Consider the following 17,501-nt stretch of genomic DNA (forward strand, 5'->3'; position numbering starts at 1 on the left):
TAGTCCAGGCTTATTTTTCATTGCCATTTACATTTTAATTGCCTCTTTAAACTACTAAAAAAATAAATAAATTGATGGTCAAACAGTGGCTATATTTTATTTGTTTAAAGCATAACCTGATACAAAAACCCTAAAATCGGGGGCGTTGGTGGCCACAACGGTTTAGGCGTTGACACGGTGCTCACAGTAAGGTAAAGATTCCAGGTTCAAATCCAGCAGCCCGGCATTCGAACCAGACATACTTACTACAAATTTGGGCTTTTTTCAAAAACATTGGCACCCTGAGGGTTGATATGACCTCTAATGTTGCGAACCCTTGTAAAAAGAAAAAAGAATGATAAAAAAAATCCTTGGATGTAAATATATATCATATAAAAACTTGTAATACCATGATTATTATTGACTCTGCGTTTAATTAATTTTAATTAACTTCTTGGTTTAAAGTATATCCTACTATATGAAAACAAGATCACCGACTATTACCGTTTGACTTCTTTTTGGGATCTGTTGCTTGATGAACCTGTTGTTCAGTCATTCTGTCATTTTAATCCTAAGACCCAGCATGGCAAGAAGCTGAAACACACCTGACAAACCAAAATGATCAGAAATGACCAAACCATATATAGTACAAATTAATGTGCATCTTGATCAACCTGTTCATAATAATAAAAATATTTATAACAAAAAAACAATGTGTATGTACTGTTTTACATCAAGTGACAGTGATTGCCTGTTGAGTTGTTGACTGGTTAGCCTATATTATATATATATATACACACACATATAGACGTACAGAAAACAAAAATTCCTAATTGCTATCTAAAAATACCATACATCAAATTCGATTATGGCAGGTCAATTTAACAACTTGGCATGGTAGGCGTGAAGTGATCGTGGAGTGACCGAGCCGTGTTTCCGCAAGTCAAAATAACCTACGAATTTGTTATGAAACTCACCCGGGTGTGACCGTTCAGTGCTCCGTCCGTCGCCGAACAGTGAACTTAAATTAGTAATGCAGATAATTTTCGGTTTTCACGACCGTATTTTTTTAACAATTTTTAAAGATGAATGACAAAAAGCTTATAGAACTAGTACGTAATTATCCCGTGTTGTATGATTTATCCAACCCAAAGTACATGGACACTGAATTCAAAACCAATATTTGGAATAAAATAGGAGAAGAAATGAAAACGCCTGGTTAGTAAAATATATGTGTATTTTTAATACTGCAACAGTTGGTTATAAATTATAATATTGTCTAGGTATTTTATAACCAAGGGAGAAATTCATCTTGAGAGCTGAAGTATTGCATGAATAATTTTCTTTCTTAAGGCTAAAATGCATCTGATTGAATAACATTTCCACTTTGTAAAAGTATATCTGGTAGTTTAACTCCTACCCCTAAAATCCACTGGTTGATTAATTTAAATTATTATACTTATATTTTTTTATGAAGTCCTGCTACAAGCAAATAGCAAGAATTATGCTAACTCCATTTTCGGATATGGTCTGAATTTGCCTAAAGCCAAAATTTAGGAGTCTAACTAAACCAAAACTGTTTTCCATTCCCAAGATAGATCACATGAAGTATTTTTAAGCAATGTCTCACCATCTATTATAACATAAGCTGGTGCTGGCACTTCGCAAAATGTCATCACTTTGAGAAAAAATAATATTTTCAAAAATAAACTTAGACTGAATGAATAAAATTAAAAAGTATAAGTATTGAAAACGAAAGTTTTTATTTTGCAGGAACAGTCATTGGGTTTTCTACAGACATGCTTTAGCTATTAAACAAATGCCAGCCTCTTTTAAGGTATTGGAGGAGTCTGTTCAAATTATTAATTAAATTAATGCTTGGCTTCATCATCCGAAGTACCTATCACTTCAAAACCTTCTTGGTATGTCCATCTATATAATTAACTTGTTTGACCTATTCTTGAATATGCCTCAATCATCTGGAATTCGCAGAACAATACTGATATAAAACTTCTTCAAACTGTTCAAAATAAATTCCTTCATATATTTCAAATTAAACTGTCTCATGCTCCCATTAAATCTTACTTCAATATTTCTGATCTTAGCTGCAAACGAAAGTATTTTGAGATTATTTTTAATTTCAAATTAATTAATGTTTGTATAGATTCCCCAGAAATCCTGTCTTTTTGTACCTCCTTGCAATCAGAAATCAGAAAATATTTTGGACAATGTTTTCAATGATACTTTCAATGCTAATAACAAAGATACCGCCTTCAAAAGAAAAATCCAGTTTTTGGTTTAATCTGCTGATAAAGAAGAAGAGTATTTTCCAAATTTTTTAAAAAGAAAAACTGGAGCTTGTGAATGTTGATTAATGAAATATGTGAACACCTTAAAAGTTTGGAAATGTTCTTTGAGCACTATTTCCCAACAACTCGACATACAATGCTCCAAGACCATGAATGGGTGGTCAAACCATTTTCTGTTCCGACAAGCCAACCAGCCTATCTTCAAATGAATATGAGTTTTGATAGACATTACTTCAGACTCGACCTTGAAATCTACTTTCGAATCTGATACCCCCATTTTTGACTCCGATTGAAAAACAAAAAATTTCAACCACTCGTTCAAAAAGCAAAACTTGTTCTTGTTCCATTCGCCATAACATGCGAATCCAGATTTTCTATCTATACTACCACCATAACTAAATACCGATGCTGCCCACACGCTGAACTGGGTATCCGTCTCCAGCTATGAAAAATTAAATTGTGCTGGCTAAAACAATGTCACTCTTCCAATTAATTCATTAATCACTCATGTTCAAATTATTACTTTTTAAATTGGATCAAGTTTTACATAAGTATTTATTCCGTTCTGTCCAGTTTGATTTTGGTGTTCCAAGTATGTCAATCAAGTTGGGGTGGGTATATAGATTCACTTTTTGTAAATGTTGGAACCATCATTTACAAAAAGTTCAAATAGTTTTGTTGAAATGCTTTTCCTAAATTTAAATATCACCAAAGCAAAGATTCCATCACAATTCTTGACATATGCCATTTAATTGGCAGAAATAAAATTATAATGAACAAGAGGTACAAAAAACTTCATAAAATGTCTGTACTTAAAGAAAAGAGAAAAAAAGACGTCTGTAAAATAAATAATTTGCTTGTTTATGTTTCAGGCCCATCTTGTAAAAGTAGGTGGAGCAACATAAGAGACAATTTCAGAAAATCTTTAAAGAAAACTGCGAGTGGTCAAAAAGCGAAAAATGTAAAGATCTACAAATATTCCGAACAGTTGGGCTTCTTAACAAAATACTTCTCAAAGTTTGAGGAGACCAAAAGTAATATAGATTATGTGACAAAAAAGGAGGATGAAGAATGTCATGATGAATTGTTACCATATGAAAGTGTCGAGAACAATGAAAGCACACAAAATTTAACAGAAGTTGATGGTCCTGCAACTGGGTGGGAACAAAGACAAACTTCGGCATTAAAATCAACACAGCATAAAAAACATAAAAGGTCATTAGTGAAAACTACACCTCCACAAATTGCCTCTTCCACTATGGAATATCCCGTCAAGGAACGAGAAAGTTTCTCAACACAAGATCCCGTTGACGCTTTTTTATCAGGAATAGCACCCGTATTGAGAAAATTACCCCCACATTACTGGCATTACGCCAAAGCAGATCTATTTGCTGTTGTACAAAAATATGAACTTAAATTGCTAATGGGACGGCAATGTGCAGATTCATCTCGCTTTTCAGATTGTTCCAGCTCGATGTCCTCAGAAGAAACTTCTCCTACATGAAGCTTCCTGAGTTCTACATGGAATGAACATTAAGAGAAATCTTATGGATCAAATACAAAATATATATTCATCACATACTTGTTATTTTATAGGATGTTTGACTAAAATATTCTTTTAGTTATTTTATTACCAATAAATTAAGTGTAAACAATTACTTTTGAATTAGCATACTTACCTCAAGCCATTCCTCAGCGAGATGTCTTTCTCCAGCGTGCATCTTGGCTTTTCAGACTTACTCCTAAATTTTTTAACAATTAATTAAAAGCATATTTGGTCATTCTAATATATTCATGGAACTTAACATTTTTTTAAAAAGTATATTTCAACTTTGAAATATGAACTCTTGTTTTTGCAGCAAAGAGCCCCTTATGTCAGGTTCAAACACCAAGCAGAAACTGTAATTAATTCTTTACTCATATTCTCAGTCCATTCTGTAATATTTCCACATCTGCTGGACCCTCACCCACATTTTCACTTCTTTTTATTGGTCTTGTTTGTTCAAAATTAGTACAATCATCAGCTCATTATTCAAAAAGTACGGCATTTCAGGTACAAAAGTTCACTTTGGTCTAAGCCCTTGCTGCTTAACAAGTTTTTTCTTTCTAATCTATGTTCCAAAAATTCACCCTTTTTTTAATTAGTTATTTCTATTCTTTAGGACTATTTTAAAGTTATGTACCAAATGGCAAATTATGAATATGATGTACCATGAAATAAATCAATTAAAATATTCATTGTTATTTAAAAATGTAAAAAAAAATAACATAATGTACTAGTAGGTTAATAAAAAATTAATTAAAATTTAAGTTATTGAGAGAGCTGTCATGAAGCAAGTTACAAAGCCCACCAACAATCTGATTGAGAGAGCTGTCATGAAGCAAGTTACAAAGCCCACCAACAATCTGGTCAGAAGTATCTCGATTCTTGTCTAATAGCTTTATCACAATGGTTTTGTTTTTATTTACTACATACTACAAACATTCTTGTAGGATTGGCTTTTTTATCTGTAGTAATTGAAAACCTCTGTCAGCCATTCTCAGCGGGTGAACTGTTTTTGAAAGATTTTTAGAGACCTGAGACCTTTATACTTTGTTATGAGCTGTTCTGCAAGGGTTTTTAAGTCAGTCCAGGGTATCTGACAAACCCCATTGTTGCTCTTTATAATGAAACTATTTCACACAGCCATTTCACTAAGCTGTAAAAGTATTTTCTTATAACTTTTCCCTTGTTTTCTAAGAATAGGATTGCATTATCTACCAGCAGTATGTGTAATTGTGAAGAACAATGAATTAGGCCAGGATAAAATCCCCGAAAAAATTTAACCTGAATTAACTCTTATTAAGTTAACTGAATTAAGTGCATTCTTTGAAAACAAGTACTACCTCGTGATAATAAGACATGGAGTTAAACGTAATAAAATTTACTTTTTGGCAGGATTTTTTGTTTTCCACCTATTAAATCAATTATGAAACTGACAGAATTAATTTCACAGTAACATTCATAAGAAACATTGACAAGTAGCAAAAAAATTATCTTTGACGTACATAATATATAAGCATAATTTTTACTTGACATTTATTTATTTCTCAATTAAGATTCGGTAAGAAAAAGTCACAAGAAATGTAGAAAAATACATTCAGCATAGTGAAAAAGAATTGTTTGTTTTATTAACAAATCAGACAGAGAGAGCCGGTTACAACTCAAGTTTTTAATATTTAACCCATATTGGCTATTAATAGTAATTAATTTACTTGGAGTTATTCAATGCATGACACATTGACATTGTTTCAAATGACTATTTAGGCAATTTTAGTTTAGCATTTTTTCTCACCTAATTTTGCCACTTTAATTAATAATAATTAATATAACAATGATAATATTTTAAATGAAAACTCGTTATATTACATTATCATCCATATAATAGTTACAAGTGTTTATAAAGAGGAATTTTAGGACTTACTGAATAAAATTGTAAATATTTACAAAACTGAAGATTATAAGTATAAAGGAAGGTAAGCAATTTTTTTTAATTATGTACACTTATCATGCTTACTTGGGGAATAAGAAAAAATAATGAAGCAATAAAAAAATAAATAAAAGCATTATCTAAAAAATTAATTTTTGATATTAAAATAAAGGTAAATTTGGACACTTTGTACTTCACTAATAGAAATTATTTTGTGCAAATTTGAATAAACAGGACCCCCCCTAAATTTCATATATAAGGTTTAAAAGTTAAAAAAAAAAAAAAAATGGTAGAAAGGTTGACAAACAAAAGAGAAAAAAAAAATTTCCTATGCTACTTTTTTAAAGTTATCGGGTAATCTGTCATTGGTAAAAGACGTAAAAATAACATATACACAAACAATAAGAGAGACATGACAGAGTCAACCGGAGAAATCATTATGATCGAATAATGCTTGATCATAAAGCTCCGCCTTAACTAGGCGACCACCGAAATATCTTCCGTTCAATGCATCTCTTGCTGACTCGGCCTCTGAAAAAAAATTAATTAATTAATGAAAAAATAAATAAAAATATCTAAGAAAATGGGAATGATGTTTAATACAAACCTCTCATTCGAGAAAATTCAACAAATATTTTAACAATAATATCTGCGTTTTCATCATCTTCAGATTGTTTTTCATTGTATATAATTACCCTATCAACAGTTCCATATCTAAAAAATAAAACAATAATTCAAAGATAAAAAAAACTTCATGAATTTTTAGAAGCATTAAGTCGACATACTTTGAACATTCCTCTTGAATTTCTTCCTGAAGAGATTCATCTACATCCTCTGGAGCTACCATATTTCTCAAAATAACTACTCGGCTCTATACAAAATAAAAAAAGTGAACATAATAATTTTATGAAATGAAAAAAAATGTAAATATGCTTCACAGTTTTCAATTGAATACCGCACCTCCACTTTTCTCATTAGTTTCTGCATGACTAAATGCCTAGCACTTTGTCCTTTTATTGACATGTTTTCCTGCTGCTGAAGGGTCTGGGGTTCCGTTTCTTCGAGCAGCTTTTTTTGAAGTTCTTCCTGTTGTAGCAACTGATACAGATTGAATTTACTTTAGCTATCAATAGGGACGTTTATACTATACCTGTGCTTGTTCTTGGGCTCGCCTTAATGCTTCTTGTTGTGAGCTAACCTGAGGAGCTGTCAATATCGTCGGAGCAACAACACCAGGTGCTGAAGATAAAATAATAATTAGTACACCAAAATTAAAACAATACAATTTAAAAATTACCTCCTGGGATTATTGGCTGTGGTGTCCTGAATTGGCCTACAGGCTGCGGTATTGCAATGCCAGGAGGTGGTAACACACCAGCCTGAGTTGGAACCAAGCCAGGTAATGTGGCAGGAATTACAGATGGTTGGGACAATGTCGAGGTTAATTTTGAAAGACCTGTAAAACATGTTTTTTAATAATTTGTTAATATATGATATGATGTGATATTTACCTAGAACGGCGTTGGTAGCAACAGCATCCATCGCCTGGATCTTGGCTGTGGCAGCAGCTGCTGCAACAGCTGCAGCTGTAGGCATTTGACTGGATGAAGATGAAGGACCCTAAAAATAATCAAATTAAATTATGTTTGCTGACATTTTATTTTATTTAGCTTACATGAAGTGCATTAGGTGGTGTAATCGCCCTCCCGACTCTTAAATACTGTCCTCCTAGATCAAACAGATTCATAGATGCGATTGCTTCTTGTGCTGCTTGTTTTGTTTCATACTCGATAAAACCGTAGCCTTTATGGCGATGAGGTGAACTTCCTTGCTGCAGTTTGCAATATTTAATGGCCCCAAATGCTTCAAATACGCTGTAAAAAAATATCGTAAATATCTCAATTTCAAGAAAATCAACAGCAAACTGACCTTTTAATGTCATCTTCGGCCAAGTCGGGATGGATAGATGCAACATATATTCTGTTATACTGCTTCGCCTCTTCTGTTATCTCATCGATGACAGATTGTGCTTGGGGCATGTTACTAGGTCGACCGACTACTTTGATGTTCCTTCCCCCGAGCATAATGCCGTTCATCTGTTCAAGGGCGAGCTGTGCGGCCTCAGGAATGTCATATTCAACAAATGCAAATCCCTTGTGCTTTTGGGTTACCGGATCCCAAGACATATTGATGGATTTGATAGGTCCAAAGGGTGAGAACGACATTCTAATGGTGTCCTCTTTCAATTCAAAACTTATAGACCCAACATACACTCTAAAAAAGGTATAAATAATATCTATGAACCATATTTTTTCAAAATAAGATAAAACATATTTAAATTCTAGGTAATTTGAAAAATCATTCTCTATTATCCCTGCCTGCCTATTCTCATTCTCTCATAATTTTGTCAATAATCTGATTGTGCATTTTACCATTTTCTGTGGTCTAATTAGACAGTCATCGAGAATAGGCTGACCTGTTGATAAATGAGATATGATCAAAATTGATTGTTTGATACATGAACAATAAAAATGAGGAATATTTAAGTGATTTTGTTCTCAATTGCAGTCATATCTTATCAGCTAGTCAAATTTTCACTGAGGAGAATCAAGCTGTAGCGACTCAATCACTCTCGACTTATTTTGTTCTAATCATCCTGCAAGAACTTAAAAAAAAAAAAAAAAAAAATAGTTATTTATTTACCTGCACATTAAGACCAGGGCTTGGTGTCTATGAAAAGATTTAGCTTGCTGAAAGATATGACGAATTAGTTACTTTTAAAAACAAAAGTTTAAAAAAAGAAAATTAAATCACCTGCTGTTGATGAGCAAGAGTTTGTTTCATTAAAACCATTTTTATACTTTGTTCCATTGCATATTTTTTAGCTCTGTTAACAGAATCGTGTTGGTCGGAAGTTAGTTTTGGCAAAGGAGAACCCAAGATTGCCATTATGCTTAATCGAGATCCGGGCCCTGCAAAAATAAACAAATTAGTAAACAATAGTAGGCCTAAGAAAGAACTGAACTGATTTGTAAGCTTACCCGGTGTTAATGTGCCAATCTGTGTAAAATTATGCATTTGAGGTACAAGTATGGGTCCTGCAACAACAGAATATGTTATTCCGGAAATTAAACCTTCTGACTCCCATGGCCTAAAGTATAGAAAGATTAAATATGAACAAACTTTAAGGCCATTAAAGAGATCAGAACATCTCCTACAAAATTATTTAAAACCGACTGACATATAAATTACAAATGAAAAAAAAAAAAATCTTTCAAATAAATAATATTTTTAAGTATTTTCCACAATCTCATCACACTTTGGTTGTGCTAATCTTCAGCCTTCTCTTGAATGTTGTACAATTGCAATAGAGTTGCATGCTAAAAATGTAATTTATTTTGAAATGGTTGATGACAGTGCAACCAAAGTACGTTAAGATAAATTGTGTAGTTCGACAACTCAAGAGCCTTTACCGATATTGTTTTGTGTCGGCAAAATTTAGCTGAGTAAAGACGAGTTAAGTACACACGAACAGCAGCCACCTAGCGTCACTCACCATCTATCCCCCATGTAACAACACATAAGAGCAAAAAAATAAACATATAGACCAATGTAATTAGGTATGTTAAAAAAAAGAAAAAAAAAAGAAAAGAAAAAAAGAAAAAAGGTGACTTTAATTCATTTAGAAATCGATTTGTGGTAAAAATCTTCGAGTGTTTGTCCAAGGCCCCGCCTTGGGGGGTCAACCGAAGTTGAATTAAATAAAATAACTACATCTGAAACAGTAAAACATCAAACATTTCTCAATAATTTTTGATTTTGATTGTTTGTTCTTTTACCACAGAAATCGCATATAACAGAAATTACTCTCGAGGTCTCTCAAGGTCCTGAAATCAAACAATAAAAAATTGGGGGCATTTAAATATTGTTTTTGTTTTGTTTCTTTAAATTCCTTTCCTCTTAAACAAACAACTCTGTTTTCCTAAATAATTAATTAAAAATTAATACAAAATAATATTTTAATGATTTAGGTATGTGATTTGAGAATACTTCAGACCCGGGTTGTAAAGCACTCTCAATCCACTATTTACTTTTATATTCCAAACAAAACCTATCGAATCACTTATCATTATTTTTTATAATAAATGTGATAGAAGAGTATACTAATAATAACGTTCTGGTGACAGGTTACAACAATTAGCAAAATTGAATATGAGTTGCCCAGCGAAAAAACTTTATTGCGATCGACTTGCTGAATCTTCATCGTAACAATGAGGGGGGAGTGTGAGACACATCTGTAAACATAACCAGAGGAGAATTCTCTTTGAGAATAATCTGTTTATAGTTAACAAACCCATTATTTGCTATTATAAAATTAAGTAATGAGCGTAATCAGTGTATGTGCAAATAATGGTGCATCTCTTGAAGCGCACTGTCAATAAAATCGCATAAAATCATTTAAAAATGAATGCTATATAATAAAATAATTAAGACATCGCACATACCGTTCTGTTTGCTTGGTGGATAAATAATGCCAATAAACACAAGTGAAATTACAAAATTATTTAAGATTCACGAGTCAATGATAAAATACAAGAAAGATCCGTTTTCATAATTTTGAAATTTCACACATTCTAAAAAATATTTTAAATAGATTAATAAAATTACTATATCAAAATGAAATACAGTTTAAACTAGCAAGCAATTAATATAACAATAGTCCGAACTATTTTCTTACATATTTAAACTCCTAACAGGCGAGGAGTTTATATAATCGATAATAAACTCAAAATACTAAAACTGCTATTATAAAATTTATGATACAAATGTATCAAAAATAATTCTCATATCTGTTCATAATTGTTGGTTATATTCATATCTCAGGTGTGTCAATATGTTTCATAATTTCATACAGATAAAATTTTGTCTGAATCTGATGATATTGTAATTTGTTAATAAGATATTTTTTCATGGTTTAGTTTTCTTTTTTGATATACTTATTTTGTGGTCTTTTTCATTATGTTGAAAAAGTTGTCATGTTCTATATGGCATTAGTTATTGGTTTGTTTGCCCACAATTTTTTTTACTTATTTTTTTATTTTATAAATTTACGATATGAAGTTTGGGTCAATTTTCCAAGTCTTTCCTGTTACGAGTAGGTTTATGATAGTATGTTTTATTTTTTAAAACCAAACATTCTACAAAAATAAATAAATAAAATATATTTAGGCACCAAGCAAACTAACTAGGAAAAAGTATTGCACTTGTCTAATTATTATTATTTTCTTTATAGATAATTTTTTCAATAGCTTAATATATAAAACGGTATAAACATTGGAAGCTACTCTAGTAAATTTTAATTATTTGAAAAATTATGCTAAATTGCTGTTTTATGCTTTTGAAAGCACGACAAATTTAAAATCAACAAATAAAAATATTATACAAAAGTTAAAAAGGAAAAAGAAAATAAAAAATATATATATGTATGTATATAAAATTAAAACAAATTCAATGTTTAATTTTCTTCATATGGGAGAGGGAATTCCCAATAGGTCGCACATGTGGCATGGCCATAGAATTCCTGGAACATCTCAGAAACAAACGAAAGCACTCTATTAGTTCCAAGCATATTCTTGCTCCAAGCACTTTCTATAATAGCTTTTTACAATATTTAAAGAAAACAAAATTCCGGTTTGATAAAGAAAACAATTTTAAGGTATAGAAAACCTGTAAAAGCCTAACTGTCAATGTTTAGATATGTTAGTTAATATAAAAAACAATCTATGTAGTGATATACAAATGAGCCAAAATTTATAAAAAAAATAAAAAATAAAAAAAATGAAAAATTCAAAATATAATCATAAAGCAAACAATAATGACCAAATAAAAATACTGTTAGGCACAAAACTGTTATGCATGTATGATATGTTTCCAAAGAAAAGGTTTTTTCTCTATATATAAAATGATGATTCATATACGTGTAAAATCACGAAGATAACTTACCGTCTCCACTACTTCCTTTGCCAGGAGAAGTTGCCGGTGGTGGTGGTGGTGGAGGAGGAGGCGTCGTCTGCGGCAGTGGAGGCATGGGAGGAGGTTGAACAGACACCTCAGGTGGCACTGTTGGTGAGTGGCTTGAAATCTGAAATTAAATAATGTTTAGAGCCCAACCAAAGTCATACTTAGTCCAACTGGACGTCAAACCACTTTTTACGATTTCCCTCCCAAAAATTAATCTCAAATGAAATTCCAGGGCTTTGCTGGGATCTGAACCCAGGAGCGTAAATGCGGCAAATATAAAGTAGGACGCCGTAATGACTCAGATGTCGGCCCCCTATCAGAGCTTAAATGATAATATATATTACATCATATTTCCTCCAAGCTCCTTTTCTTCTAAGTCATGTACAGGGTTATTTAAAATGGATTTCTGGCATTAGTTATCAACTAGATGAACTCCATACTGACATATGATATTTTGCAAAATGTATTAGTAGTAGTATATATTATTTATGTGCCAGCAAACATCTAGATGTCATTGCCAGTCCTCTGCACATGAAACACGAAGTTCTGTCTTTTTTTTCTTTCACACATATTTCTCACAGATTGTCATATTTTTTCTCAATTTAACCTATTGTTTACTTCGGGCTGACAAATTACTAGTGAAAGGACAAGAAGACACATATGCATATAATCTCATAAAGATTTTCATGCCCCACAGCCCTTCCTTGAAGCACCGTTAATGAGGAGAACCCTGCCCCTCAGTTGAAAATTGTGTCAATGTGTCAAGGAATGCAAACTATATTTAAAACCAGGAAATTATTAATTATTTTTACTTATTAAAAATGTCTACCTAAATATTTCCTCCTCTATTTGTTACTATCAAATAATTTAGATCACCATTACAATTATACCAAGAGATTTCTTTTTAATTTTATATCGTGTTCAATGATGAATATTGAATTTAAATTGACAAATATTTATTTGTGTAAATAGTAAATATTGACAATCGACCCTGAAGAAAATGATACATTATTTCAGGTTTAGTCATTTCCTAAATACAATAATTGGATGATTGGAGGACAACATTTGCATATTTTCAAATGCAGAGCTGTTACAACCAACTGTATTTTACAAAATTATTCATTGACGTTAATTTGTCTGACAGAAATAAATGGTTAACTTTTGACTTTTTGTCTTCTTTTTGACAGTTTGTCATCTCTTATCATTCCTAGCCAGTTTGGCGCGTGTTAGACATGTTTCCACATTAAACAGACAAAAACTAGAGAAAGGGGCTACATACTACCTAGGCTAAGAAAAAATTGTTCATTCAACAGAAACCATCAGCTTAATACAAAAATTACAACAGCATAAAAACCAATAAGCATCTCACAACCAATTGTCAGAAATGCCGAAACTTGATTGACCAAACTACAGGTTCGTTCATCAATCCACAGACCCCCCCCCCCAATGGAGAAATCACAATTACTGAAGATTAAAAATTATATTATTTCAATTAATTATTCTTTTTATCTGCGGTCTAATTAATTGAAATAATATGATCAATTATGACCGCTAAACATATATGGATTAATATTATTATTTTATTACGAGGGTATTTCAACTGCAAGGTTATATGAACCCTGATGGTGCTGATGTTTTTGGGGAAAAAAAAATCATTAGTATGACTGGTTTGAATTTGGCGATATTTACCTAGTGGGTACCTTACATTGATAAACGCAGTGTCAAAGCCTAAACCGTTGAGTCCACCCCAACGATATGCCAATGTTCTTTCTGTTGTGTTGAGGAATAATGACAAGCTGCACACAGCATAAATTTACTGAAAAGTTTGAATGGTCGAACCAAGGGTCTAGGTGTGTCAGAATTCTTTTCATCAACTTTACCGATCAAGTGTGTATAAGCCAAGGCATTCAATGATCATTTCACATACTGCACCAGTTTTGAAATTTAATTTTGTTAAATTCACTAATTTCGTGGTCCGCTTGACCAATTAATATATTACAATTAATTACAGTTTTTAGTTGAGATAAAAAAGTCAATGGCACGAGCGGGATTCGAACCAACGATCTTCGGCTAGATACGCCGCTGGTCTACCACTTGGTCTATCGTGAACTCGATCCACTCGGACACCAACTTCCTATCTCAACCCCACCTTTTGAGTTTTCCCTCCTTTTTGCCATTTTTCAACTGTCGTGTAATCGGATTGGATTCTTGGCAACAAATGAAATGAACACAGAGAGCTTTAGTGAAGTATACTTCATTTTCAATCATTAAATTCACTAATTTCGTGGTCCACTTGACCAATTAATATGTTACAATTAATTAAGGTTTTTTAATACAATTAATGAGATAAATTTTTGAGATAAAAGATTTAATTTTGTGTTGAAAATTAAAATCAGATATAATATACAATGATCAGCGAACCAAAAAGATACAATGACTCCTCAAATACCTATCCAAGCTATTTGATAAACCATTTAAAATGTAGTACCCTAAGCTAATAAACATAATTTTTTAATGCATTCAAACATGATGTACGATAATGGTGTATATTCTTCCTGCTGTGATCTGCAATAATGTGTTAACAGCATAAATTGACCAAATGGTTCGAGCGTTGGAACCACAGATTTAAGTCTTTGAGGAATGTTTCAGCATTACATCAACTTTACCGATCAATGAGTGTTAACCAAGGCATTTAACTTTCACTTTATAGATTACACCTATTTTTCAATTTAATTTTTGCGTGTTGAAAATTGTAAATTGGGTGTAATATACAATGATCAGTGAATCAAAAATGAGGCAAGGCCTGGTTAGGCAATTTGATAAAACATTCAATATTTAATACCAAGTCAATAATATTAATTAGCAATGAATACAAACATGATATACCATGCAATATAATTTTTTTTTTGACTGGGGCTTCCGACATCTAGGTCATTTCAGCCCCCAACTATGTCTATATTCTATTTACACTTTCAAACATCATCATTCATACAAATAAATACATTCATACAATACACTTATTGTTTGGTCAGTGGAGTTCTTGATATTCCTCCACCGACCTATACTCAAATTAATCTAGATTGGGGTTGATGGAGTACTTTTATAAATATTCCGCCATCGACCTCGAACATACACTCATACGCTCTCAACATTTGAGGGGCGATGATGACGTTATATTTCACCCTCACCCCTCGCCATTCACGCTAATAAATACATGCAATCAGACAAAACATATAGACAAACAACACATAAGACATATTATATAGAATAAAAACCCTCAATTTCCCCTAAAAAGCGGAACAGGGGACTCTGAAACTTGCTGCAGTGCTTGAGTACCATCTTCAGATTGGATGGCATGCCTACACGCTCCCTGTAGGGAGTCAAGGCATGAATGTTTCTAGTATGTGGGACACATCGAGCAACCTTTCTCTGCATAGGCTTTGGCCCAAGAGCAGGTGCCCATGTGTCAACTGCGTATGGCCTATTCTTAATTGCGTAAGGACAATTCCTTGTTTCTGGCTCAGGGTCTCGGGGGGCCATCTATGAATCGTGCTCTTGATGCGCAAAAGCCTCTCGAACGACCCGGCCCACTGACGCTGCCATCTTTTTTTTATCATGTTCTTTACTGCTAGCTTGGCTTCAGAGGGCCTGGTCGCAATGGTCCGGTCTGGCGGGTGGGACATCCCGGCCTTTGCCGCCTTGTCCACATGTTCGTTACCCTCCAGCCTGACGTGTCCGAGGATCCAGGCAACAACCACTGTTTTTTCCTAAGCGCTTCAACTCGGCGAATTTTTCCATCAACAGCACAATGAGAGGGTCTACAGAGAACCTCTCACAGGGCCCAAACAAGCACTCGGAGAGTCGGTGCATACGAGGAAGGCAGATCCTTCCTCGGTCCACACCGCCTCGAGAGCGTGCCAGATTGCGTACAGTTCTGCTGTGTATACGCTACAATGAAAAAAACTGCCAATACAAAACTGTCCAAAGCTTATAAACTGTCTCTATGATTGTGCCTTGCAAAAGGGCAAAAGGAAATATAATTTGTGAAACATCGTCTGAGAAAAAATAATTAACATTGTTTTTATACCTGACCAAACAACCCATTCAAACTTTTGATAAAACATTGAAAACAGTCATTTATTCATGAAGCATTATAACAACTTTACCTAGATCAGTCTACATAAGACAAGGCATTCAACATGCACTTCAGACTTCACCTGTTTTTTGATATTTAATTTTTATGTTGTAAAAATTGTAAATCAGGTCCAATATGGAACTGATTGAAAAATACATATTAAAAAAAAAAAGCGGGGCAAAGCCGTGAAATGGTTCGAACAGTGAACCAAGGGTTTAGGTCCGTTGGAAAGGTTTTGGCATTTTGACAACTTTACCGATCAGTGTACATAAGCCAAGGCATTCAACGTTCAATTCAGACTTCACCTGTTTTTGCAATTTAATTTTTAAGTTGTGAAAATTGTTAATTGTCCAATAGGCAACTGATTGAATAATGTACAAAAAAATGAGACAAAGCCTTGTTAGGCTATTTGATGCACCATGATTATTTAATACCCTAAATTAATAACATTAATTAGTAATGAATTCAACATGTCATGCTAAGTTCTTTCTATAGTGCTGAGTAATAACGACAAACAGAATACAACATAGACTTATCAAATGGTTAGAACGGTGGGTTTAGGTTTGTCAGATTTACTTCGGTATTAAGCCAAATCTAACAAGGCGTTCAAAGTTCTTGTCAGACATAGTCAGACTGATAATGTGAACTGCTGAATGGCCTGTTAATCTGTAGATTGTTCCAATTATCCTGATCCTCTTATACTGACATTGCCCTGTATAGTTCTGTGACTGTTATTTTACAGGAATACTGAAGACTACCACTTTTCGCTGAATTCATCTGAAAGAAATGCGAACCAAGATGGAACTCCTAACACATAGGACAAAGTTGTTTGTTAAAGAAATGTTGATACTTGTCACTTTCGCAATCGACCGTTTTGAACCTTTTCCCCCTCGGGGGGGTTTCCACGCCGGCCAAATTAGCACGAACCGAAAAAGGACAAACCGGATGAGGAACTCTACGTGAAAATTGTCTAGGTGCGATCATGTAGTAAAAAACAATGCTCACCATCCCTCCGTTCATCATGGAGTAGTTCTGCATCGTCGTCATCTTTTCACTTATGTTTCCGTATACCCAATAAAGTCTCAGAACCTATTAAAACAGTTTGGGAAATGAGATAATATCAAGCATTCAAGAATTTATATCCCAAAGGCCATCGGGTTCACGACGGAAATGCGCCTCGGATGACAATAACGTAGTTCTCTTAAAACAAAAATGTCCCGATTCGGCAAGGCAAGCCAAGTTACTAATGGAACTTCGACCGCGTCCTCTAGGAAGCGAATTGTACAATTAAAAGACACTGCCTTGACGATTAAAACATGTAAACATTCAAATAAATTAATATTTATAAAGAATAATGGATTTTTTATATAATATTTCCATTGTCTGCAATCTGCCACAATTAAATATCTAACACATCTGTTTCTATGATTTATATGTGTAAACCGTAAAGTTAAAGGCTACCTGAAAAAGGTTCCTAACCCTAAACCTTAAATTCAAACTCTGCAATTTAGCAAATTATGAAAAACAATACTTAAAAACTTGTCCCATATATAACAGGGCTAATTAGCCAAGTCAGCTTTAATGAAC

At 33.2% G+C, this 17,501-nt stretch overlaps 2 protein-coding genes and 1 long non-coding RNA gene across 9 annotated transcripts; 1 reads left to right on the plus strand and 2 right to left on the minus strand.

The window, feature by feature from the left end:
* Window positions 1-287: 287 nt before the first annotated feature.
* LOC112126698 lies at window positions 288-3,605 on the minus strand. The gene is made up of 3 exons (XR_002910152.1): window positions 3,524-3,605; window positions 389-584; window positions 288-315 (listed from the first exon to the last, which is right to left on the minus strand). It is a non-coding gene; the product is annotated as an uncharacterized LOC112126698 (long non-coding RNA).
* Window positions 835-6,045, plus strand: LOC106669821. Its single transcript, XM_014399586.2, has 2 exons — window positions 835-1,197; window positions 3,161-6,045. Exons 1-2 carry the CDS (start codon window positions 1,065-1,067, stop codon window positions 3,790-3,792), a joined length of 765 nt encoding a protein of 254 aa, XP_014255072.1. The 5' UTR covers window positions 835-1,064; the 3' UTR covers window positions 3,793-6,045.
* On the minus strand, window positions 5,438-17,339 carry LOC106669819 (poly(U)-binding-splicing factor half pint). Of its 7 annotated transcripts, XM_014399584.2 has the most exons (15): window positions 16,920-17,177; window positions 11,762-11,900; window positions 9,232-9,645; window positions 8,800-8,856; window positions 8,573-8,730; window positions 8,462-8,508; window positions 7,688-8,032; window positions 7,434-7,632; window positions 7,270-7,378; window positions 7,056-7,214; window positions 6,909-6,997; window positions 6,719-6,856; window positions 6,544-6,629; window positions 6,366-6,472; window positions 5,438-6,289 (listed from the first exon to the last, which is right to left on the minus strand). In XM_014399584.2, exons 4-15 carry the CDS (start codon window positions 8,834-8,836, stop codon window positions 6,180-6,182), a joined length of 1,584 nt encoding a protein of 527 aa, XP_014255070.1. In that variant the 5' UTR covers window positions 8,837-8,856; window positions 9,232-9,645; window positions 11,762-11,900; window positions 16,920-17,177; the 3' UTR covers window positions 5,438-6,179. The 7 variants fall into 7 exon arrangements, with proteins under 7 accessions (XP_014255070.1, XP_014255067.1, XP_014255066.1 ...); XM_014399581.2 differs by lacking the exon at window positions 9,232-9,645 and having other exon boundaries at window positions 6,719-6,826; window positions 16,920-17,339; XM_014399580.2 differs by lacking the exon at window positions 9,232-9,645 and having other exon boundaries at window positions 6,719-6,844; window positions 16,920-17,339.
* Between the last annotated feature and the right edge of the window lie 162 nt (window positions 17,340-17,501).

Source organism: Cimex lectularius, unplaced genomic scaffold (genome assembly GCF_000648675.2).
Source record: "Cimex lectularius strain Harlan isolate CLEC.00 unplaced genomic scaffold, Clec_2.1 scaffold76, whole genome shotgun sequence".
In the NCBI taxonomy this organism is placed as follows: Eukaryota; Metazoa; Arthropoda; class Insecta; order Hemiptera; family Cimicidae; genus Cimex; species Cimex lectularius.

Coding starts and splice junctions, on each gene's coding strand:
- LOC106669821 (XM_014399586.2), top strand. CDS start 1,065: ATGAATGACAAAAAGCTTATAGAACTAGTACGTAATTATCCCGTGTTG. Junction 1,198..3,160: donor AGAAGAAATGAAAACGCCTG/GTTAGTAAAATA, acceptor TTTATGTTTCAG/GCCCATCTTGTAAAAGTAGG.
- LOC106669819 (XM_014399579.2), bottom strand. CDS start 16,961: ATGACGACGATGCAGAACTACTCCATGATGAACGGAGGGATG. Junction 7,633..7,687: donor GCCGAAGATGACATTAAAAG/GTCAGTTTGCTG, acceptor ATTTTTTTACAG/CGTATTTGAAGCATTTGGGG. Junction 6,998..7,055: donor ACAGCCAATAATCCCAGGAG/GTAATTTTTAAA, acceptor TTTTATCTTCAG/CACCTGGTGTTGTTGCTCCG.